The following is a 23,181-nucleotide window of genomic DNA, read 5'->3' as shown; positions in this document are numbered from 1 at the left end:
TCGCCGCGTAGTCCCTCTTCTCGCGCTGTCCGCTCGTCGTGCTTCAGATTTCTGCCCTTGTAAAACATGCGTATCCGCCGGTGGTCGTCCACACCCAACTTCTTTGCCGCGGCCTGTCGCACCGTGCCAATCTTCAAATCTCCATCACGTATGCTATGCGCAGGGAAATGTGTGGGGTAGTTTGTGCGCCCGTTCTTGAAGATGAGAACATCCGTCTCTCGCTCCGGGTTCTTGTCGTCCCAGTCCACGATCTCGGGGGCTTGCGCTTGGCCGTTTCTCCGCAAGTCCTCATTCGTGATGTATGAAAAGTCCGAGTCGTTCACAACACCAGCATTTGGCGAGTTGCCTGGGCGCCCGAACGGCGAGAAGCGGCCGCCCCAGTTTCCGCCGGTGCGAGAGAACCAAGACATGGTCGCGACGATGGAGGCGACTACAATAGCAACTGTGGTAAGGAAGGTTGGGTCGTCAAAGCGAGGAGTTGTAATGAACTCGGCGATGTGGTTGAGCGAGTAGTCGTTGAAGAAGTTGAAGAAGTTGAAGAAGTTCTTCAATTCGTCAACTGGATGGTTCAGCGACGCCACGGTGGTGTATTGGAAGTCGCCCTGCTAGTGTAGCAAGGGCGTAATAAGTCCGACGCGTACTCGAATGACGTAGTAGCTGTTCAAAAAGTCCTTGTGAGTGTAGTGGGGGGCTGCTGCAAGCGCGCTGGGAATTGCTTGATAGATCGGCCAAACGTATGAGCGAACTGACGTCGTTTGCGGAAAAGATCCGAGCGACGCGCGAGCCTTTGACCCATGGTTAGCAGCTTAGTCAGCTTTGCATCCACTCCTTCGCGCCCTCACCGGGGTGACATTAAATGCTTGGCAGCGACAGTGTGGGTATATATTCTATTCCAAATAAGTGTATCTGATGCCTACAACGATTTTTTATACTACGGTGTCAAGTGATTTATATTAGCGGCACAACGCTTTCAAAAGCTCATACAGATAACGAAATTCTACTTGCATCATTTAGCAGAAACTACGTCTGCAAGCCACATCACTGACACTTGGGGTTTATGCATCAGTTATGGATAAAACGCATACATTGGATTTTTCATTGGACACGAAACAAACAAAGCCTGGCTGTTAGGACACTTTTTGTGATACCAGATATAGTACCCATTGGATACATGCGACTCCGAAGGCTCATGTCCGTGCAAGACTACCAGATATTACCCCCAGATGCAGTGACTTGAGAAGAAAGACAAGACAGGAAATGTGACTGAACGGAAATGCCGTAATTCGTGTGATGAAACCGCAATCATTATAACCGGGGCGCCAGGAAGTGAAAAGAAAATGGAGTGAGAACATATCCCCAAGAACAACGCCCTAGGATTACGGGAAACTCGCTACGTGCAATAGGAGACGTCCGCATCCAAACAGAATCGCAACTTCTGTGGTACATCCTAGGCCTTGCTCCGCTTAGGCGTAGCAAGGAAAGCGAGTCTCGACTTGCTCATGCCGTTCGTACGACGTCCTGGGGTGTGACCAGATAGTTTGCTTGCACTGGCTGGCTTCTTCGGAGTTGGGACGGGCGCATGCTTCATCTTCTTAGCGGAACGCGTATCTTCCTCGGTGGGTCCATCGTTCTCCTTGTCAGACGTCTCTTGAACAGTGTCTAGCTTGCGCTTCTTGACTTCAATGCCAGATGGAGCATCACTCTGGCGAACCATGCGGATGGTACCAGTTGAAATAGGGCCTAAAGACAGTTAGTAAAAACCAGAGTGAGAGACGATACTTGTAAATACCGAAGTTGACAGTCTTGCTGGACTCGAATGAAAACGAACGCGGGTGGTTAGGAGCCGCGCCGCCAAAGGTGAGACGCCGTGAAGGCGACGCCGTCAAAGTATCGACCTCCTGAGCAAGTTCCGGGATGTCAGTGTTTAGAGTAGGGTAAACAACTGCACCAGGAGGGACTTCACTGCCTGCCCGGAATTTCATCGGCGAAGGTGACTTGCCCATTTCATCATGGGACGCGCGCTCTAGAGTACTACTCGAGAAGTTGACATGCTTTTTGGCGGGTGCAGTCGCAGGAATCGCAGGCAAACCCTTGTCAAAGTCGGAAACTGGAGGAGGTGACATATGGGTGCCCGCTGCAATTTTACTGGGATCGTGCGAGAACTTGCGATTCGGAGTGCGAAGGATCGAGCGAACGCGCTGGAGATTATGGCTTGCCTAGGAAATGTGAGTGATGACACGAGGCAACTCTCGTAAGCATACATACCTTGCGAAGGCTCTCTCTCGCTCCATCTCTCATGGCCTGCAAGTGACTAACATTACTCGGCGAAGAGAGCAGACGACTTGCGGACGGTGACTTGGCAAGAGCGTTGGTAGAAGGCCCTCTTGCAAAGGTTGGGATCATCGAGGTCGTCTTCATAGTCTGGACGCTCTGTGAACGAGCAATGGACGACTTTGTGGGCGTCATCAGCCGAGCGGCTACACGAGGGAGCGCAGTTTGAGACGTGATCTTGCGTGGGGTAGCAGCAACAACAGGAGCTTTGCCCTTGCTCTCGTGAGACGCAGGACGAGTTGTAGCAGCATCATCGGATTCTGTGCGCTTGACGCGCTTCGATCCCGGGTTGCTGTCGCCATCGCTTGAGGCCGGTCGCACACTGCGGGCAGGTGGAGGCATGCGGGTGGTCGACTCAGATCGAGGGGCGCTGGGACCGGCAAGGTCCATTTTGGACTGTGTGCGCTTCAAGCCAATGTCGCTCTTTGTGCTTGACTCGGCAAGATCCGCCTTTGACTGTGTGCGCTTGAGCTTGTTCGTCTCGGGCTTCGCAAGGTCCGACCTCGAGTTGGACTTCTTCAGGGATGGGCCTACGACAGGCTTGAACCGACTCGGATCGGCACGGAAGGCTGAAGCGTGGTTCGCGATGGAATCCATGTTCTTGAACTGCTTCATGTGTACATCGCTGAAGCGCGCCATCTTGCCCTTGGCTTCGGCCTTCTTGCGCTGGGGAGACACATCGTCCTTGGAAGACCATTCGCTGGTGCCAAACAAGGCGCGAGTCCCTCCACCTGGTGTACCCGCAATGCCAGCTTCTCTCAAAATGTTGCGTGACGTGGGGCTCAAAGTAGCTTCATCCTGGGCCGACTTGTTCAACGCAGGAAGTGGCGACTTGAAGCGAAAGCGGAACTCGGGCGACGACCCAACATCTTGCTTGGTAGTAGCAGCACTAGGCACCGGGGTTTTGGACGGCGTTCCCTGACCGGCCAGGCCCATTGCTTTTGGTGGTGCGGTGTGGGCGCCGAGCGACTGGAACCCGAGCCAGCGCGCTTCGTCCAGGACCTTGGCTGTGCTGGCGCGATGATGCGCCGGATGCATCTCCTGTCCGGCAGGCTTGATCGGCGTACGGTCCTTGGGCGTTTGGCTCGCGGCTGCGAGGAGCGCCTTATTCTTGTGAGGAGTCGCAGTCGGCGTCGCAGTTGTCTTTGCTTGCGGCAACCTGGACGGCGGCTGCAGGCCCTCGGAGGCCTTTGATGGTGTCTTGGCCATACCGGGCTCTGGCAGTTCTGGCAGTTCTGGGAGGTCGGGAAGCTTCAGGCCAGGCGAAGAGGCCGTGTGCCAGCTATCGTCGGCAGAGGCATCGGGCGTGGTCTCGCGCTACAGGAGACGAAAGCGTTAGCAAAGGTAAACAAACACGACGCGGGGAAAAGCAACGATTGAGCGTATACCTTGAGCAGGCGAGCAGAGCGACGCGCCATATCGTCAGTTGATTGTCGGGAAGAAAGATGAGGACCAGTGTTGGAATACAAAGTCGGGCGGGAGCTTGGACTTGGCTTCCAGGTGGGGAGAGAAGTGCGAGATATCGACTAGGGCATGGATAAACAAACTGCACGGACCCACCCATCCTAAACAGACAGCGACGTCATGGTGTACATGTGGCACACGAGACTACTCTGTAGCGCCGTACTATTCTTGAGTACTATCTGACTTGTCAAACAGCTAGTTTAAAAAACGTGTTGCAGAGACTTGGGCATATTTCCGTCCTTCAGGTTTGACGACTCTACCCCCTCGGGCCCCTGCGGCTTCTACCCATTACGCAGTAGACAGACTAGATGAACCTCACATTTTATGATAGAAGATTACATCAGTCTATGGGATCTTAATACCCCTTCGAACAGGACGGTCGCCTGCTAAATTTGAGACGAATTCTGACTGGAACAGACGAGGAGTAGTAACCTAACCCTCACACCTCCTTCGTACTTCTCCCAAGCAACGCACCAGGCGGTTTCGCCAACCCAGCCTCCACACTCCTCTCAGCCTCCACCCTCAACTCCTCCTTCTTTTTTTCCTCGTCTTCCCTCGCCTTCCTCTCCTGCTCCTCGCTTTTCCACACAAAGTTGCCTGCGCCGCCTCGTCCGCTCCTCGCGACAGGCAGTTCCTGGCCCTCGGGATGCCATGGCGTGCTGACCTGTGGTTTGGAAGACGTGGGTATGGCGGTCGCGTCCACAGCTTGAGTGAAGGTGCCTTCTTTTTGCAACTCCTTGGGTTGATACCAGTTGCCTGAGCCGCCACGGCCCATGTGCGCATAGTCTTGCGATGCGTTGGAGGGGACTGCTGATGCTGGGGACTGCGACGTTTGTGTAGTGGTACTGGCGCTGTTGGCCTCGACGTCCTGGACATTTTTTTAGTACAGCCAACGTATTTAGCTTTTAGTATGCGTGTTGAAACTCACTTCAGCAGCCTTTTTACTCTCCTGTTGAGCAGCGTAATAGTTTCCTGCGCCTCCACGTCCGTACGCCATTGTTTCTTGCTGCCCGCTATTGATTGACTCTCGCTGTAGTATATTCAACGTTTGCTGTGTATAAGCAAGCAACACAGCTTCCCCTTTTTCGTGCAAGTAACGCAAAGTATTTCGGGGTAATGATAAGTTGATGTCTTGCAACGGAGTCGCACGCAGATCCAGTGGGTCTTCTAAACGCAGGGAACAAGAATCCGCTATTACGGATTGATGGGAACGGGAACGTGGGGAAAGGCCATGTCCGACTCGGACCAACGACTAAAAACGGTCCGGTGTGGGGGATTAGAAGCCAACTACAGTAAGTTGGTCACGCGCTTGGCAATTGATAACGAGCATGACACCAACGTCTACGCAAATGTCTCACCGCGAAGCATGTCACGAAAGGGCACCACACTTGGTAAGGAGACAAACGCAAACGTATTGAACAATTGGAAAATGCTTATTGTGACTAACAGACGTATACCGAAGCCAGCCGATGAAGGCTTGATCCCTAGTAGTGACCGTATAAAGAACAGAAAGAAGACATCGCTGTGTCACCCAAAAAACCCAAACCATCTTTCCGACAGTGCCAACCATGGTTCCTGAAGAACTCCCTGACGCCAACTTGCCACCTAAACTCCGCATAGTATCATGACCTCCTCGTGGCGACACCACGACTACTCTCGGCCTTCTTGCACAGCACGTAATACCGGGTACAAGTTGTGAGCATCGTCATCGCTCATGCGGCGCTCGTGTTCATGCTTGACGTCTTCCTCGTCATCTGAGAAGTCCTGTGCATCGAGCCTATCCTTGAGGTATGCTCGTAATCTCTCAATTACTCGGATGTTCTCAACCCAAGATTGCTGAGACGAGTCACCTGTCTCCGTGGCAGAGGATGAAGCCACACTAGGTGACCGAAGAGCGGGGTCAACCTTGGGTGAGTGGAGAGCTAGTTGGTTGACATTGTGGTGCAGGCTGTCTTGCTCAGAGTCACGGTCCTTGGGAGACGCACAGTCGCTTGAAGTATCCATTGAGTCAGTCGCGGACCGATCTGGAGCAGCCTTTTGCAGAAGGTTGCCAGAGAATCGTCGGCGGTTGTCGTTGTCAAATGCTGGTGCAAGCCCTGAAGATGGGGCAGCAGTGGACATGTCGGACATGGCGCTGACTGAAGGAAGGGTAGGATACATGCTGCTCATTGATGACCGCGACGATGGAGAGACTCCATGCGATGCACCAGGAGAATGCTGCGAGCCGTATGAAAGAACGCTGGAGGCTGGAGTCAAAGCGGGAGTCTCGACAGTAGTAGATCCAATGGCAGAGGCATGAGAAGACTGCGAGTGGCTGGAGGACAGACCCGGTGGTGAGTTGCTGGAGCGGTAACCATGGCCAGTGTGGATGTAGTGGCTGGGATGAGCAATACCTGCGGCTGCGGCGTGGTTGGGGTTCTCATAGACGGTGCTCTGTAGCTGCTCCAAGAACTGATCAATATTCAGGAGATCGCTCTTGGTCCTGAGGTTGGGGAGCGGTAATGAGTAGGGGTGGTGCATGGGAGGGTGCTGCGCTTGAGCGACCATGGTGCCTCCGTGGCCGCCGTACTCGGACATACCGCCACCCTGGTAGCCACCACCGCCACCTCCGAGAACTGGAAGCTGAACGCCTTGGAGGCCCATTAGTCGCTGGCCAACGTCGTAGTAAGTGGTGGGGTCAATTGCGCGGCGCTTAGCATCGCCAAAGAACTCATTGAGAGCGTCGTAAGCTGCACGCTTCCTAATTTCGTAGTCGTTGTTGAGCTGCTGTGACTGGTTCACGGCATAGTAGACTGGTCCATAGGCAGAGTTCTGGGGAGGTCCTCCATAGAAGCCAGCTGGAGCACCACCCGGATGCTGTTGGCCGTAGCCGCCATTGGGACCAAGCGCACCATCGGGATACTGGTATCCGTTGGCTGTAGCGGCAAGCGCCTGCAAGTCAGCGACCACTGTAGTAGCACGTTAGATATTGAGGGGAGACGAATGGAGCGAGAGTTGGACAAGGTTGAAGTTGCACAAGTCATGTGAGGGGGGGTACTTACGTTTGCCGTTCTGGCCTGGGTAGCCTTGAGCGCCGTGAGGACCTCCGCGGTTTGGCTCAGGTGATCGGAGCAAGACGGAGTCATCGGCGTGAGTCTTCACGTGCTTCTTGAGATCCTGAGGACGCTTGAAAGCTTTGCCGCAGAAATCGCACTTGTGCGGCTTCAGCGGCACGTGAACACGGATGTGAGAAGTGATGTGATCGCGCTTGACCGTGGTGGTGCGGCAGTTACCCCACTGGCAGGTCAAGTTCAAATTGTTGGTGCTCTTGCGACCAACATGACGCTCGCAGACGTGGTCCTATAAAGCAGTCAGTATACTGGGAACATGATACGCATGGTTGATACAGTATGCCGCCGTAATGCAGGGCGCAACTTGGAAGAATGGATCAACTTACGTAGAGCTGCTCAGCGGATGGCAGACGATCGCCACAGCTCTGCCACTGGCAGACGAGCTGATCGCCCGAACCACCGGCGACAGAAGCGGGAGTTGGGGGATTTTGCTGAATAGGAGTGCCTTGCGGCTGTTGTTGGGGAGTTGATGCCGCGGCGGGCACGGTATTCTGAACTTCGCTCATTCTTGGCAAAGACAAAGTTGTTGTGGTGATGGGGTGATGGAACAAAGGAGTGCAAGTGCAAGAGCGTCAAAACAGCTCAGTGCGACAATGGTTATCGCAAGGTGGATAACGGTGGGCAGCAAGGGCAAGTGTCGTGGAGCAAAGTAGGTCTGAGAGGAGAGGGCGCCCAGGCTGGAATCTTGGGGGGAGGTGCAGCTTTTACGGAATTTCGCGGCGGACTGGGCGATGGCGGGCGAAGATTCGCCCAGAGAGGGAGACATCGAGGCCGGCTAGCACTGCCTCATTGCAGGGGCCCAAACAAGTGCCTGCCATGATTGGCGCTTACGGCTCGACTGCCCCACTAGCGCCTTGGCCGGCGGCTTGGCCCAGCGCCATCAATGCCGAGTCGCTCCAGCCTCCAGCGTGCGTATGACCATGTTCCAAGGTTGAAGTCACCCTCATGGCTGCGCTGCTTGCTTTGATCAAGACGTCGTCGGTGCATGCGTGGCCAGAAAGCTGCTTGGGCAAGCCCGTTGTCGTGTGAGGTGCGTCTACTGCGACGTACCGGCCCGACCGACTCCCCCGACCCCCCCCCCGGGCGCACACGAGCGGCGACACAACCGAAACAATCATGCGCGGGAGGAAAGTTCTTGGACGCCCTTGGCCACTATGAGCGGAAGAATTGGCACCAGTCTCCAATTTCGTTGCACTCCTGTTACGCCATCGCGTCAGGCACATTGGCAGCCGTCATGGCCGTTGAGCCCATTGCCGTGGGAAAGCCAGTTTGCTCAATCAGCCGCACGCCGTCTGCATAGTTGTCGGTTGGCTTCTTTGATCGACTTGCGGCCTAACGGCTTGTAACGAGACCTCTCCGCGTCCGATACCGTCGCCTTCCGAATGGACCTTTCCTTTGCTGGGTCTAAGCATGCCTCATTACCAGCTGTGCACCCATGAAATGACGCTGCTTTTTGCGCCGGTCCTACTGCGGCTTTCTCTCACACTGTACCTACGTACCCCATCGCCGTATTCATCGCCCATCTCATCGTGTTGAGTCCTTCAAAGCCTCCCCTGGCCGAGCCCCAGACTCAACGTATCAACCCATCGCCACGTGAAGAGTTCGCGGGCGGGACATCCATGTTTCCACTCTTGGCTCGTCGCCAAGATGTCTAGTCAAACACCATGTGAAGAGCCAAGTAATTGAGCGATTATTCTATCCGGGCTGTGCATACCTGTCATGGAAGCTTATGGGAGGGCGTATCCTCAGCTGGCTGCCAGTACCAGAATTGACCTGTCCTGCAACCCCATCATCTTGCAAGACGCGTACCATCAAGTAGATGGCCCGAATTAACTGCGAATCTGAGATTCGCGACACAGATCATGGAAAATCGCGCTCGTATACCCAGTCTTCTCCGCATTTGCCAGTCAGCCTCGGCTCTTCACACCTGCATGTTTCGAACTGCGACCAAGAAGAACCGCTGGCTTCCCAGACACTTACCACATCATCGGGCCCTTCGGACTCTCATTTCGGAACATTGAACATATTGGAAGATACCATGACTATAAACCTTGGTCTTTAAAAAGCACTGCAATTTCGAGGCAAAGCGCGCATCTTCAGGACATGGCGAGCACGTGCTACAGCCCAGGCTGTCCCTGTTCTCCACCTTGATGCTGCGACGTCGACGTTGTGAGCGACGCGCGGACACAAGTACTGCTCTGCTCTACGTACTATGTATACAGCCACTCTACGGGCAATCATCGGACAAGCCACAGTGCTCTCGCCCCTTCTCACAGCGCAATGACGGCTGCCATGCACCCATCTCCGTTCCAAGACCGGCGGGCGCTTGGGAGGATGCAAACTGTCTTAGCATGCAGACAGAAGACCGTTAATGGCTGCCGACGTCCCGATTTCTTGTCCCGCGAAGAACACCAAGAAACCAGGGGAGCGGAAACCCTTGACCATTGGACCGCCAAGCTTAGCATACTTGCTCTGTGCGCATTTCAACCAGAATATATCAGCAAATGCGCGGCGTTGACAGTACGTCGCAATCAAGGTGGGAGTGCAATTGGTAGTCAAACCAGGCTCTTCTATGGGATACTTTTCGGTCATGTCCAAATCCCGTCGATGCCGGAATTGCTTTCTCACGTCAGCTAGGCCAGTGTTGAGATTGTGGATCAAAGTATCTATGTTCTATACACGTCACTCTTGGATGTTACTGCGTTGGGAACCTGTCAAACTAGCTTTTCAACGCCGTTGAACACGCCGGCTTTTTCCAGATCCTGTATCGATACTTTTGGCATGGGGCTGACGGCAACGGCACACTTCATTGAGCTCTCGATGCTTCCCCAAAATTGGTCAAGATCGACATGTCGGGGTATCCTACAGCCACCTTCCCCGTTAGGAAGCTTTGTGACTTTTGTCCGGCCGAGCTCTCCGACTTGCGTCTGGTCGATCGAGTGGATGCCCTCAGTAACTATGCCGACCTGGAAGCGTTCGCCGCCATTGTCGTCGAAAATGTCTGGGTTGTAGGCAGCAGCGACAGCGAGAGGATCATGCAATGGCGGCCCTTCAGTAATGGAAAACACCTCGGCATACGTTCCAGCAAAGAACGACATGATCTGGGTAAACAGGGCACGCAAAGCTGAGGGCGTATAGTCGGTCTTGTTAAACGAGGGATCCCAAACCTCATCTCCGTAAAGCAGCGTTTGCCGCACTTTCTTTGTACCGAGGACCTGATGGGTCAGATCGAGTGGGATCAGCACCGTCTTAGGTTTCAGGACGGGGTGTGAGAAGATGAAGTGGGAGGCTTCCGGATCGCACTGCGCCCGTCAGTATCCTTCTTGGTCAGTCACAAGTCTATATCTCACGTATATCTATACAAGGTCAGCTTATAGCAAGGTAATCGCATAGCAGCCAAGGAGAGCATACATTGAACTCTGCATATGGTGTCCAATTGCCAAATCTTTCACCCTCGCCTTTGACGGTTCCCATTGGAGCATCTGTGAAGCTTCCACCGACAGCGCCTCCCATGATGCTGAGACCTTTGATATGCCCTGCTAGATCAGGGTATTTCTGGAACAGCAGTCCAATGTTGGTCAGTGTACCAGTTGATACAAGCCAAGCGGTATTCGGTGGCATGGCAATGAGGGCGCGGTACATGGCTTCCAGATGACCGACATCGGTAGCTGTTGGCTCGACTGGCTGGGGAAGCAGGGTGACTCCATCGAGGCCCGACTCGCCTATGGCTATCAGTCGGTGTTGGTTATATCTTCTGAGGATTCAGGTACCGTGAATATCGGCAGCGTGGACGGCACTGCGTACGATGGGCTTTGATGCGCCCGAGTAGACCTTGACGTCGCGCCGACCGATTGCCTCCAGGATGGCCCTCGTATTGTAGGTTGTCTGATCTAGCGCGGCATTGCCGTGGACGGTGCTCACACCAAGCAACTCAACGCGCGGGTCGTGCGCGCAGAGGAGAAGGGCATATGCATCCTAAGGTCGCCGATGAGCAAATCAGTGGGCAGGTGTTTCCAAGGGGACTCACATCATGTCCTGTGTCCTTGGTAGGTTAGCTTTGAAGATGATGATGGCACGAAATACACACACAGTCAAGCCAGATCGGCGTCTTGGAGGAAGTGGCGGCCATGATATCACGTATGTTCCTGCAGTGGTAATCGATTTAGGAGACGGGACGGCTTGCACCTGCAGACGGCTGCCACATGCCACATGCCACCTGGGTTTCGACTTAGGGTCGATGCCAAGTTTGGTGGGGTTACTGGTACCCGTTAACTACCGCACTGCGGGACCCAGGAACGTGGAACCCTGAATACGCGCATCGTTATTCACGCTGACGCTCAGCTTTTTATTGTCAGCAACTGCGCACGCATTAAGTTAGGCGGTCTAAGCCGCATGAGATCTGAACACGTCGCGTCTCGACTCGTTGAGCACGTTTCAATTGGCTTTCCCGATTGGTGGTCCTGCCGCTGCGACCGAGTCCGATGCCCAGGCCTGATTGTCTGTCAACGATACTGACACCGACTTGTGACAAGCACGGTACACAACGTCAAGAGAAAACTTCATCACCGCCACAACCTCAATAAAACTCCTGTATTTACTCATTTCTTTTCCACATATAACTTCTAACCACAAGCGCTTTCGAGTGTTCCGGTGCCATCCGGCCATCGCAAAGCAGAGCTGTTGCGCATACTGGCATGTGCTAGAGAACCACCAACAACTTTGAAACGTCGCCCTCGAAAATGGACCTTCTTCGGCGCCATGAGGGCCATCTCGAAGTGAAAGCCGATCGATACTGGGCATTCGGATACTCCTTCGAGACCCTTAGCAAGGAACAGCAACATCAACGACGAGAGGTTCTAGACAGGTACGGTTTTGCTGCACAATGGTCAGTCCTGGTCATTTTTGCGCTTTTCCAGCTCGGCTTTGCTGTAGCTTGGGTATTGAAGAGCGGATTGACGTACGATCAGCCCAAATCGCCATCATTGACGAAGCGCGCGGGTGGAAAACTGGGCTGGTTGAGACGAACCAAGAGCGCTAGTGATAACATGCTGTGGTGGATGCGAAAAGATGTAATCAAAAGTTGGAGGTGGGGAACAAGAGGAGAATGGGTCGGTGCGACTATCTGGACCGTATGGCTGTTCTATCTTTGCATTGCAGACACAGGCAAAGGTTCGTGAACTTCCCAGCTTTACTTGTCTCCCACACGGCTAATAGTCTACAGATTATATGCACCTCACAAAGCGGTTCGGACAAGTCGGCGCATCGCAGCTTCCTATTCACTATCTACTGGCTATGAGGGCACCTTACAGCCCAGTGCAATATTTGACACGACTTTCACATGAACAGATCAAGGCTTCGCATCAGATCCTGGGACGTATTACATTCCTTCTCTTCCTGCTCCATGCTGTATTGTATCTCAACTTCTTCATCCTGACCGGCTTCATAGCAAAGCGTATCAAGGACTGGGACGTTATATGGGGCCTTGCCAGCATTCTTCTCTTCTCCACCATCAGCACCACTGCCCTTGGATTTGTGCGAAGAAGGAACTACCGCATCTTCTACGTCTCCCATATTGTTATTGCCAACTTGATCATTGTGCCTCTATACCTACATGTTGCACATATTCGCGTCTACGTGTACGAAGTAATGGCGGTAAACTTTCTACATCTCGTTTTCCGGGGCCTGCGTCTCAAGATGTATCGGGGAACACTCAGACTCCTCCCTGGCACCACTCTGGTCCAGATTCGTGTTCCACTACCTACAGATAGCAACGCGCTCAAATGGAGGCCAGGCCAGCATGTGTATCTCAGCAGACCGTGGGCGGGGAACAAAGCCCCTTCGTGGTACGATCAATGGCTCATGATCAACAAGACCAATCCCTTCACGGTCGCTTCTCTCCCGTCCAAGGACAAGGAGCTACTACTGGTTGCAAGGACACTCAACGGGAACACAAAATATCTAGGGGACCTGGCGCGCTACCTAGCTCAGGGTGGCAGCAACGTACCAATGTTATCCACTGCAGGCGGCGATATACCCATTCTGCCGCTCCTTCTCGAAGGGCCATATGGTGCATCGACCCGCTTACCCAACCTATCGGAGTACGACCGAGTGCTCCTGGTAGCTGGTGGCGTTGGTGCAACATTCATCATCCCCATCTACCGGAGTATGCTCGAGTTGGACAACACCACATCTGCCGGCACCCGCATTCGGTGCATATGGGCTGTCCGAAATCTTGCCGAGACACAATGGGCAACGCTTCCAGCTTCTGTCCCCAATGACGAGCAGAGCGATAATGCAGGGATCGAGGCGAATGGCAATGGCATGCTACAAAGTTCCCCTAACGTCGAAGTTTATGTCACGAGATCTCCAGGGTCAGATTCGCAGGTCAATTCCAGAGCATCTGGTGTTTTCGCCGTTGATCCAGATGACGAACATGGCGAGGCGATTGAGATGCAGGAAAACGAACAACTCTTGAGCATGGAGGAGCAGATGGAGAAGCCAGGAAAAGGCATGGTCGTTAAGAGCGGAAGGCCGAATATCAGCAAGGTGGTGGATGAGGTACTGAGCAAGGGTATGCGGACGGCAGTGATTTGCTGTGGACCAAAACGGTTGACAGAAGACACAAAGAAGAACGTCGAGGTATGGGTGAAGAGGGGCCATGACGTGTTCTGGTATGACGAGACTTTTGGCTGGTAGAGTTGGTCGAGCTCGAAGCTCGTGCGCTTCTATTTCTATATTTTGAACTATAACTATATCATCTTTGCACCGTTAACCCGGCCGCTGGGTGTTTACAGTGGGTCCAACGGCCATGGCCCATGCCGAGTTTGTAGACATGTTCAAGTGCTTAATCATGACAAGAATGGAGATTGACGACGTATGTCGATTGCCATCAAAGCCATCAAGCCCCCAGGCCGCTCAGGTACACGTCAGACCAAGTCCCGAGATCAAGGCGACGCGTCTCTGGAAGCCGGCTAGACTGAGGCCTATACCCATAATGGCCGGACGGAAGCCGTTGCCGGCGACGATTGGAGTCAGGAACGGGAAAGGCGCAGGAGGACGGAAGCTTGTCCAGACAGTTGTGCATGGGGCAGTCCGTGTGCACAAGGTTGACAAACAATCAAACTTGGGCCATGGGTGTGCTTCGGACTTTAACCCGCCGGGCGCATCATGCTCCGGTGGAGGGGGGTCAACACGAGGCAGACGAGATGAAGATGATATGGGGTGCCGTACGGGAGCAGCAGCTTGTGGGACACGACGGCGCCGTGTATTTGCTTGTTTGCAGCCGTCAGTGTAGCGGTGCAGCAGCTCAGCTTCTGCCAGGAGTTTGGCCCATGAATGAAGTGAAGCATCACCACCCCCTTTGGTAGCGCCGCAGATTAGACGAGGTCCGAGCAGCCTGCAGCCTGCAGCCAAGCGCGAATCAACTTTCTCCCCGACGACTAGACCATCACTCCCAAATCCTCCTTCCCCAGGGCTCCTTGATCCCGTCGCGACTCTTGTACGAATCATTGCAGTTGCTGGCCATTCAGCACGCGACCGTGTCCTCGACTCGACTGCTAACCTTCTCCTTGTCCCTCGTTTCCTACTCATATTATCTTTCCCTTGTAATTACTCACCGTCAGTCAGTCGCCTGTCCCTCTGCAGGGAAGCTGCTTGCAACGCGCATGCAAACCACCCCTCACAGCCTCCGACCTCAGTCTCCACTCCAACGTCGTGTCTCCTTCTCGCCCATGGAATTTCTTTTATAGCTACAAGTGCTCCGCATTAAGGAGGTTGTTTTGCTCCCGTGCGGCTACTACTACCCCATCCTCCAACGGCGGTGGTAGTCATTTCCCGGCCTTCGCCCCTTCTCTGCATTCTGGTTCGAAACATCAAATTGCGACGTCACCCAAGTCTCTCGCAGTCCCGAGACGATCGCTCGCACCGCCTGACACTCCCGCGCACGTCATAGGTCAGACCGCCTTGTGTGCTTGCAGCCTCTTCCATGGCTACTCTAGCGTCGGCTCGCCAGACATCAGTGCCAGTCCAGCAGCTGACGCCCCCAAGCAGCTCTCACGGCGCCGGAGGGTCGTGGGACTTTGCTGTGCCCGTCAACAACTTGGTATGTACCACTCTCAGTTATCGTGCCGCTGCGGCTGCATCTGCCTCATGCGAGCCTCATGAGATGTATGCTTTTGCACTAAATGCACTACTGCGCATGTGTTCCATGGTTCATCTGACCGCCAAGTGATCCGCTGGCTCTAGCACGGCTGCACGCCCCTAACAAGGCCCAGTTGCGAATAACAGCTTGCTGACCACCGCCGTAGAGAGAGTCCTACGAACAAGAGTCTTACATGTCCGAATACGGCGCTGCCGCCCACGGTTCCCGCCAGCCCCTCACGTCACAAGCCAACGGTTTCGCAAAGCCTGTACGCTCACCCACCTGGGACTCGCAGGACGCTGCCCGTTCACAGCTGTCGCCCGCCCCAATGAATGAACTGCACAAGAAAAAAAGCGGGGACATGATTGCTAGCAACGCGGACCAGGACAGTGTGCTGGAGTACTACAAAAGCCACACCAACACCAACACCAAGAAAGGCCCAACTTCCATCAAGGGGAAGGCCAAGAAGAAGGTCGTCAAGGCTGGTCCAGAACCCGAGTATGACGCAAACGCCTGGATACACCGGGACAAGCTCAAGGAGATTGAGACCCGCGAATTAGAGGAGGCCGGCTTCAGAGTAGGACGCGACAGTCGGTCCAACAGTCGTTCGCAAAGCGCTACCCGACGTGCGCGAGTCCGTACAAACTCGGAATCTACCGAGCAGAGCAAGGACGGCGAGCTCACCGAGCCGACCGAGCCCCGGAAACGCATCTCAACCATACCAGCTGAAGACGAGGAGGCTGTAGAGGAGTATCAAGATGACACCACCGACTTCCATCCTTCGCGAGGCGGCCACACCGTGAGACCTAGTACGTCTCGCATTCCTCTGCCCAAGTCCAGCGGTATACCCGTGCCTGCTTCACTGGCGGACCGTGATGCGCCGTTGTCAAGGTCCAGAGGCAACAGTGGCAACTGGAGCGAGAATGCAATCGGTGCCATGGGTGCACGTGTGCGCAGTGGCAGTGTGGGCAGTCAAGCGTTGCTTGATGACGACGGAAGGCAGAGGACGCCCCCAGAAGGCGGTCACAGACGCAACATCTCGACTGGCAGCTGGACTCCTCCAAAATCTCCCCAGAAGTCTCCCGTAAAGAAGGCACCAGCCAAGTCGACCACTGCAGGGCGCAAGACCGGTACCCAGAAGACTCAAGCAAAGTCTCGGGCAACATCAGGCAATTCACCTCCCAAGCGTCCTCGTACAAGCGGCGGGTCAATCACGAGGCCTACTACCGCCCATCGACCAGAAGGCGAGGCTCCGTGGATAGCATCCATGTACAAGCCCGACCCTCGTCTACCGCCGGACCAACAAATCATCCCTACACATGCTAAGCGAATGCAGCAAGAGCAGTGGGAGAATGAAGGCAGAGTGGGTTCCATGTACGACAAGGACTTCCGACTGCTCAACGACAACGAAATGGCGGACAAGCGCCTTTCGCAGCTGGCCAATTTGGACCCCATCGCCATCGAAAAGGCGCGTCAGAACGAGACCTGGCCCCTTCCAAGCCCTACCAAGGACGAGTCTCCGTCACTTGAGAAGATCGACACGAATACCGCCAGGTCTCCAGGCCCCGAACAAGGTGGCTACAAACTAACCCCGACGATACCCCAAGGTCCCGACCGCACTCCTTCGCCAAAGCTGGCCCCTCCAATCGAACCCGCACAGCCCAAGCGTACAGTCACCCGGGTGCCCGAACCAGTGGAGGAGGCCAAGGAGAAGAAGGGCTGCAGCTGCATTGTCATGTAGCTTTTATCTCTTTGTACCCTTTTCAATCTTTCCTTATACCAACTATGTTCAAAGACGGGTTTCCTTCAATGTACGGCGTAACTGGCGTACCCTCTAAGCTTGGTGGTTATATTTCAAGTCGCTTTCATATTTGCGCAAACCTGGGCTGATAGCGTTCAGCGATATATTCTAGTGTTATTTTCTGCTACTTTTCTGGCCACCTTCAGTAGAGTCAGCGTATGTATTCTTCCATCAGACTTGGAATCATCCATTTCTATGAGTAAATCCAGATGGCAAACTGCCAGTGTTTCTTTCTGTTAATCGTATTAAAAAGACGGGACGCCTGATGTCCAGACCAGCAATGGTCGAGAGGAGGATGATGTATGTTTGGGGGGCATGGCCAGGGCAGGTCCAAGCAGTAGTGTTAGAGCCATGTCGAGAGGTGGAATATATAGAGAAATGATGATATCGATTGTTCATAAATCAGGCTTCGTATCGTCAGTGCAGTAGGGTGCGTGAGTATCAAGTAGGTGGTGTTGTGATGGATACATGCCTGTTGACATAGATCACGAAAGTTATAGATAGTATATTCTCCGGAGTGTCATATCGATTCTTGATGGCATAGCGATATCAAGTCAATTGCGACTATATTCACCACCGTCTGCTCCAATCATATCACCACATCACGTGACGTCTCGCTTAGTCGCCGTCCGGTCCCACACCTTGGCAAGCCAAATTCAGCTCGGCGAACCGGGGAACTTTTCGAATCTATTCTTTATCATCACCACCAACTCTTCGAGGAACACCCGACAGATAGAAATCATTAATCATGGTATGCAGTCCCAATTCTTTCCTCAAACCATAGATCTGTCGTCGCAATGGCGAATAGAGCAGCTCAGAAGCCAACGCCACTACCCCGCCGCCTTTGAACATGGCTAACCTACCCTCAACAGTCGGACGGAGAAGACGATACCAAATCCCAAGTCAGCGCGGCCGCTGAGGTCGAGGTCTCTGCCGATGCATCCGGTGGTAAGGGCCAGATGAGCGTGCTGGAGGCTCTCAAGGGTGTCCTCAAGCTCGCTCTCATCCACGACGGACTTGCCCGTGGTCTGCGCGAGGCCTCCAAGGCCCTCGACCGTCGTGAGGCGCACATGTGCGTGCTCAACGAGGCCTGCGAGGAGGAGGCATACAAGAAGCTCGTTGTTGCGCTCTGCTCCGAGCACAAGATCCCTCTCATCAAGGTCCCCGATGGCAAGCAGCTTGGCGAATGGGCCGGTCTCTGTACGTTTTCCTCCGTGGTGTTGCGCTGAGGACTCAAAAGAAGCCCAGGCGCATTGCCAACACTTTCTTCTCTCGCAGTGTCATGGGAGCTAATGAGTTTTCACAGGCCAAATTGACCGTGAGGGCAACCCCCGCAAGGTCGTCAACTGCTCTTGCGTTGTCGTCAAGGACTGGGGTGAGGAGTCGCAGGAGCGCAGCATCCTCCTCAACTACTTCCAGACCGAGCAGTAAACGTGCCTCATCCGGAGCACGTCACCCATCGACAACACGACTGACTCACACAACCTTCCTTTCACTGCATCGGTTCGGATACACCTCGGGCATAGCATGGAGTTTGAAGGGGTTACGGGTGGCGATGTAGATCACAAGTGTGATGGGTTGGCAGGATTTATAAGGGACAATCTTGGCTATTATCGCCAGAATACCAAGAAAAACTGACTGAATCTCGACGTCTTTTACTCTTGATGTGATGCTGCAATCGTGTGAGTAGCTTTGATCGTCTATGACAGGCGTCTGTGGGATTGATGGCTCCATTGATATCAACAACCTATCTGCCGATCAGGCATAACGAGGATCGTTATGTTAGTGTCCTCAATTCTAAGCCCAGGGAGAGACTTTGTTCGCAGAAAGGAAAATCTTTGGAAAAAAAAGATACTCGGCAGTACCCCACATTGTGATCATTTCCATGGACCTACCATCACAAAGCAAACAATGAATGATCCAGCAACAGCTCCATTGATAATCTCATTCTATTGTGCGGTACATGGCATCTACATGACCCAATTTCTTCCGATGCCGCCATCTAGTCAACAGGGACGCGACGCGACGTCGAATAAACCTTGCTTTCTTGCAAGAAACAATAAAACCCCGCTATGATGCTATGCAAAGATGCTGCTATGACTACTTGAAGATTCCCAGGGAGCGCAAAAGATTGGATAAAAATAAGAGTAAGAGACGACAACAACAAGACCGAGGTATCTGTGCAAGTATCACCATAGGCTCAACATTCACAGGCCCTCCAAACATTGCACAGTACCTACGGATCCACGTCGCTATTTCGCAGGCCCCATATAATGTGCGCTAGCCAACACATTGCATACCAACACACACATACGTACATGTACACACGTTTACAAATCCCTAACAGTGCGTCGCGGGATCTCGGTCTCGACCATTTCCAAGCCGCTTAGACTGGGATAGCGTTTACTGAACGTGTCGACGTCAAATTCTTCCGCGGCGACATCGTTGACAGCAGTTGGCAATGGCTTGTCTCTGGGCGGAAGTGCGGGGTTGCTGGATTTGATAGGGGATGTTTGGCCAGGGGTTGTGGCAGAGCCGCCTGTTTGGAGAGCCTTTGGCTTGGGTGCGCGAGGCGGAGGGCCAGAGGGGTTGCGGCCGTTGACTGTTGGAGGTGCCGAAGCAGAGGGGATAGGCGGTGGCATGTTGGGGCGGATAGAGGACGGCTTTGCGTACAAGAGATCCGCCGCTTGTTGAGATTGTTGTGAGACTGTTACGGGCTTCCGGGCAATCATAGGGGGTTGACGTGCACCGGTCTGGTCCTGTGGCCGCAGCGGTAAAGGCTTGCCGGTATCAGTGTACTTGCCGTAGCCTTCAGCTGTGCGACTGGCAGCTGCGGGCTTGCTGCTTTCATCTAAAAGATTCTTGACGCGGCTTTGGATCGTGGAGGCTTTGGATGGGCCGCCCTGTGACTTCCCTTGTCCTTGAGATGCAATCCTTTGCTTGTACTCTGCTGCTGCGGCTTCAACGCGACGCTCCTCTTCGGCCAGTTGTCGCTTTTCAAGTTCACGACGCATCTCTGGCGATAGGTCCTGTGTTTCATCGACGAAGCTGCGGTCGTCGTCGCTCAGCCCACCGGTAGCTTCGGAGCCGGCAATAGGTGTCAGGCCGCCCTTGTGATCGATGAATTGGTCAGTGGGTGTCAGTGGTGGCTGTTCACGTTCGTGTTCGGGTGTTTTCACGGTTGATTCAAAGCGACGGAAAGCGTCGCCAAATCTCCCCTTGACAATGTTGGTAATGCTGCCGCGTTTGCCATGTTTGCGTGGCGAGCTGCTTCGGCGGTGCTTATGACCATGCTCTTCCTGCTCGATAGTGCGGAGAAAGTCGATGCTTGACCTGACATTCTTTTCCTCAGGTTCTGAGTCATCGATGGCGGTAGAGGTTAGACGACGGGTCAATGATGGCGCCTCAAAGTTACGACCGGGTGCCATTTCTCGGTCGCGAAGATAGTCAAGGTTTGACTCAAGATGCATGCTGACTGGGCGAGCATTGGAATTGGCAGATCTCGAGCGGTCGATGGCAGAGCCAAGCTCCATGGTGGATGGACGCTGGCTTTCCAAAGATGGCCTGGAGGATGCAGGAGATCTTGGGATGCTGAGTTGAGACTTCGATCTAGATTCGAACGAAGGCCGTGCAGATAAGCCAGGTTCCGGTCTTAGTGACGGGCTGCTGCTTAGAGGGCTTCCTGGTGTCTTTTCAGGCGCCCGGGGCTGACTCAGAGCTCGATTGTGGTTTGAACTCAAGGGCACCTTCCAGATAGGCCGGTTGTTGACATCGGGGAACTTCTGCTGGGCCGACACAGGAGATGCTCGCGGGGATGTCTGTACGCCAGTAGAGACCATGTTGACACGTTGTGGAATGGGTGACTGTATGTTTGTGTTGGAGCCTCGAGGGCTATCCTTTGCATCATAGGGCGCCGCTTTTCTCAGCGATGTACTTCTGGAGATACCCGCCGAGGAAACAGTAGAAGAAGGCTTCACCCCTGGGTTTGAGTCAACCTTGGATACAGGAGTTGTTGCGAAAGCCTCATCTGCCAACGCTTCTGTGACTCGCTTGGTCATGGGGTCGGGAGTCGCAGGTGCATCGCCGAATTCGAACTTTTGGCCCCGATCGTGCAACAGGGAAAATTCGTCCAAAGAAGGGAAGCGGGATGCGAGTTCATCAGCAGCCGCACGCCTGACTTGTACATCCTGTGAGTCGAGTGCAGCGAAGGGGTCGGACGCCGTTCCTCGCATAGGCGATGGACTTGGTTTCGCTGCTGGGGGCTGCTGCGCTGGACCGGTAGGTCTTCCTCTCCTCATTGGTGTAATATCCGGAAGCTGCTGAACCTGCACTACAGGCGCAACCCGTTGTAGGCCCACGACAGGGGGTGGTGAAGAGACCTGGGGCTCGGTAGGTGGTAGTTGCTGGTTTCGTCGGTCTTCGGATTGCGTTCTGCCAGAATAGATCTGACATGCCTTAGCAAATAAAACTCAAGCCAATATACCACACATACATCTTTGATAGGAATTGCTCGGTGGCGCATCGAGCAGACCTCTGCAACGACCTGGTATATGTTCGGGCGCTGCTGTGGGTTCTCGCGCAACATTGAACCTGTTTGAAATCAGCTATGCTTTTGGATTAGTCTGGCTGCACAAACCTATGAGTTTCTTGATCCGATCGGAGAAGTGGGGATATGCCGGGTACTTGAACGAGGCATTCAAGATGGCCATCTGTCCCACCTCTTCAAAAGGTGTAGTATAGTAGCACAGCTTGTACAGGAGCACACCCAAGGCCCAGATGTCGCTCTTCTCGTCGATTGGTTGTTTGCGGTATACATCAACCATCTCTGGGCTGCGGTACTGTAGCGTGGTGTGGCGTTGCACGTCGTCCTCGATCAGCCTCCCCTCGGCAGCCGTGGTAGCAGCCGGCCTTGGTGGGGCCGTGGAGCCAAAGTCGCAAAGCTTGTATATCTTGTTGCCCGAGACGGTGGTAATGAGGACATTTTCGACCTTGAGATCGCGGTGCAGGAGCGGGGGCTTGAGATAGTGCATGGTTGCCACGCCCTCGACGACGTCGGAGAAGATGTGCAGGATTTCGGGCTCGGTCAACCTGTGCTGCAATCTGGTGTTCATGAAGTCGATCAATCCTCCCCCTGAGCAGTACTCCATGAGCAGAAAGACTTCGTAGCCCCCCGTCTTTAGTTGCGAGGCATGCGAGTCCATGTAGGTGACGATCTTGCTGTGCCCTTTGAGCTTCTTCATCGTCTCCACCTCTGTCCGCATGTTGGCCAGGGCATCTTTGTCCGCACATGCTACTCGCTTCAACACGGCCGTCTCTGGTGTTCCGTTATCGGATTTGGGCACGCGCACCAGGTAGACGTGCGCGAAGCCACCCTCGGAGAGGTACTTTTCGATTGTGACGCGGTGGTTGCCCACCTGGACTTTTGTTCCAGGCGCAAAGGTACCAGGAGGGGCATTGTGCACGGCGATGGGCCCTGGAGCGCGGTATGCGGCCTGTTGGGCCATGGAATGGGCGGCCGAGGGCGCATAGCGAGCGGACGACATGATGGGCGGTGAGGAAGCCTGCTGCGGTGCAGGACGATAGAGAGTCTATATCTTGCGCATCGAGAAGGAGAAGAGCAGGCAGAACGGGATCCTTGGCGCGAGAAGGGAGAGGGAACTGTCGGGGGAGAGTGAAGGTGGCATGCGTGGAGATGCTTGTGATCGTATAGTTGACGGACCCCTGCTACTGGGGCCGCATGGGCGAGCCACACTTTGCATCGTCACCATGGGGCCTATTGACATTATGGGTCACGACAGCACATTGAGGACGTCCACGTTGTATTCGGGGCATCCTCTGCTTCTTACACACCCTCTACACACACCTACACCCACTCTAGCTTACCCATACGCACTCGGCCAAAGCAACAGTGCCCAAGCTCATAGGGCGCCAAGCTGTCGCACTTGATTCGGTAAAGTGCCGTGCCTTCACTCCTCACCTCCTCATTGGCCAGTCTGGGCTCGAGACAGGATGATGCCGACTGCATCAATGCCCTACTCTGACGCCTTCTAGAAGCTGGTCGCCCATGTTGTTTGAAACTTATCCGCCTGTCTGATAATGTCACCAGGGGCACTCGCCCGACTAGGGAGCCGAACTGCTATCTCTGTCACGGGATCGTGCCAGAACAGATGTGTTAGCAACGGTCCATAGGCTGTTAGCACCCCCAGCACTGCTCGACCAAGCCTGACCTGAAATGTCGACAAAGGCACGTATGACGAGGACAAGCTTATCATGGTCCAAGTAGCACCAGCCCCTGCGTGTGTGTTGCTTTTTTCTAACCCACTGCTTGACACAAC

The 23,181-nt window shown here is 54.2% G+C and overlaps 9 protein-coding genes across 9 annotated transcripts; 3 read left to right on the top strand and 6 right to left on the bottom strand.

Annotated features, from left to right (window-relative positions):
- Positions 1 to 1,447: 1,447 nt before the first annotated feature.
- On the bottom strand, positions 1,448 to 3,749 carry PtrM4_003470 (DUF4045 multi-domain protein; the record flags this gene model as incomplete). The annotated part of the gene is made up of 4 exons (XM_066102674.1): positions 1,448 to 1,740; positions 1,790 to 2,216; positions 2,266 to 3,648; positions 3,720 to 3,749. 4 exons carry the CDS (start codon positions 3,747 to 3,749, stop codon positions 1,448 to 1,450), a joined length of 2,133 nt encoding a protein of 710 aa, XP_065964876.1.
- Positions 3,750 to 4,234: 485 nt separating this feature from the next.
- PtrM4_003460 (Tymo-45kd-70kd multi-domain protein) lies at positions 4,235 to 4,792 on the bottom strand (the record flags this gene model as incomplete). The annotated part of the gene is made up of 2 exons (XM_001930390.1): positions 4,235 to 4,663; positions 4,724 to 4,792. 2 exons carry the CDS (start codon positions 4,790 to 4,792, stop codon positions 4,235 to 4,237), a joined length of 498 nt encoding a protein of 165 aa, XP_001930425.1.
- A 653-nt stretch (positions 4,793 to 5,445) lies between these two features.
- PtrM4_003450 (zf-H2C2-2 multi-domain protein) lies at positions 5,446 to 7,411 on the bottom strand (the record flags this gene model as incomplete). The annotated part of the gene is made up of 3 exons (XM_001930389.2): positions 5,446 to 6,743; positions 6,837 to 7,134; positions 7,232 to 7,411. 3 exons carry the CDS (start codon positions 7,409 to 7,411, stop codon positions 5,446 to 5,448), a joined length of 1,776 nt encoding a protein of 591 aa, XP_001930424.1.
- A 2,208-nt stretch (positions 7,412 to 9,619) lies between these two features.
- PtrM4_003440 (URH1, Inosine-uridine nucleoside N-ribohydrolase) lies at positions 9,620 to 10,003 on the bottom strand (the record flags this gene model as incomplete). Its single annotated transcript, XM_066102673.1, has 1 exon — positions 9,620 to 10,003. The coding sequence occupies one exon, from the start codon at positions 10,001 to 10,003 to the stop codon at positions 9,620 to 9,622; it is 384 nt and encodes a 127-aa protein (XP_065964875.1).
- Positions 10,004 to 10,216: 213 nt separating this feature from the next.
- Positions 10,217 to 11,034, bottom strand: PtrM4_003430 (URH1, Inosine-uridine nucleoside N-ribohydrolase; the record flags this gene model as incomplete). The annotated part of the gene is made up of 5 exons (XM_066102672.1): positions 10,217 to 10,261; positions 10,317 to 10,627; positions 10,676 to 10,880; positions 10,933 to 10,947; positions 10,993 to 11,034. 5 exons carry the CDS (start codon positions 11,032 to 11,034, stop codon positions 10,217 to 10,219), a joined length of 618 nt encoding a protein of 205 aa, XP_065964874.1.
- A 610-nt stretch (positions 11,035 to 11,644) lies between these two features.
- PtrM4_003420 (Ferric-reduct multi-domain protein) lies at positions 11,645 to 13,601 on the top strand (the record flags this gene model as incomplete). Its single annotated transcript, XM_001930387.2, has 2 exons — positions 11,645 to 12,074; positions 12,127 to 13,601. 2 exons carry the CDS (start codon positions 11,645 to 11,647, stop codon positions 13,599 to 13,601), a joined length of 1,905 nt encoding a protein of 634 aa, XP_001930422.1.
- A 1,288-nt stretch (positions 13,602 to 14,889) lies between these two features.
- PtrM4_003410 (uncharacterized protein) lies at positions 14,890 to 16,786 on the top strand (the record flags this gene model as incomplete). Its single annotated transcript, XM_001930386.1, has 2 exons — positions 14,890 to 15,006; positions 15,212 to 16,786. The coding sequence occupies 2 exons, from the start codon at positions 14,890 to 14,892 to the stop codon at positions 16,784 to 16,786; spliced, it is 1,692 nt and encodes a 563-aa protein (XP_001930421.1).
- An 808-nt stretch (positions 16,787 to 17,594) lies between these two features.
- Positions 17,595 to 18,277, top strand: PtrM4_003400 (40S ribosomal protein eS12; the record flags this gene model as incomplete). The annotated part of the gene is made up of 3 exons (XM_001930385.2): positions 17,595 to 17,597; positions 17,719 to 18,046; positions 18,153 to 18,277. The coding sequence occupies 3 exons, from the start codon at positions 17,595 to 17,597 to the stop codon at positions 18,275 to 18,277; spliced, it is 456 nt and encodes a 151-aa protein (XP_001930420.1).
- An 899-nt stretch (positions 18,278 to 19,176) lies between these two features.
- PtrM4_003390 (SPS1, Serine-threonine protein kinase) lies at positions 19,177 to 22,389 on the bottom strand (the record flags this gene model as incomplete). Its single annotated transcript, XM_001930384.2, has 3 exons — positions 19,177 to 21,291; positions 21,339 to 21,436; positions 21,483 to 22,389. 3 exons carry the CDS (start codon positions 22,387 to 22,389, stop codon positions 19,177 to 19,179), a joined length of 3,120 nt encoding a protein of 1,039 aa, XP_001930419.1.
- Between the last annotated feature and the right edge of the window lie 792 nt (positions 22,390 to 23,181).

This window comes from Pyrenophora tritici-repentis, chromosome 1 (genome assembly GCF_003171515.1).
Source record: "Pyrenophora tritici-repentis strain M4 chromosome 1, whole genome shotgun sequence".
Classification (NCBI taxonomy): Eukaryota; Fungi; Ascomycota; class Dothideomycetes; order Pleosporales; family Pleosporaceae; genus Pyrenophora; species Pyrenophora tritici-repentis.
The sequence above is the reverse complement of the archived record's forward strand: the minus strand, read 5'-3'. Positions and strand labels throughout refer to the sequence as shown.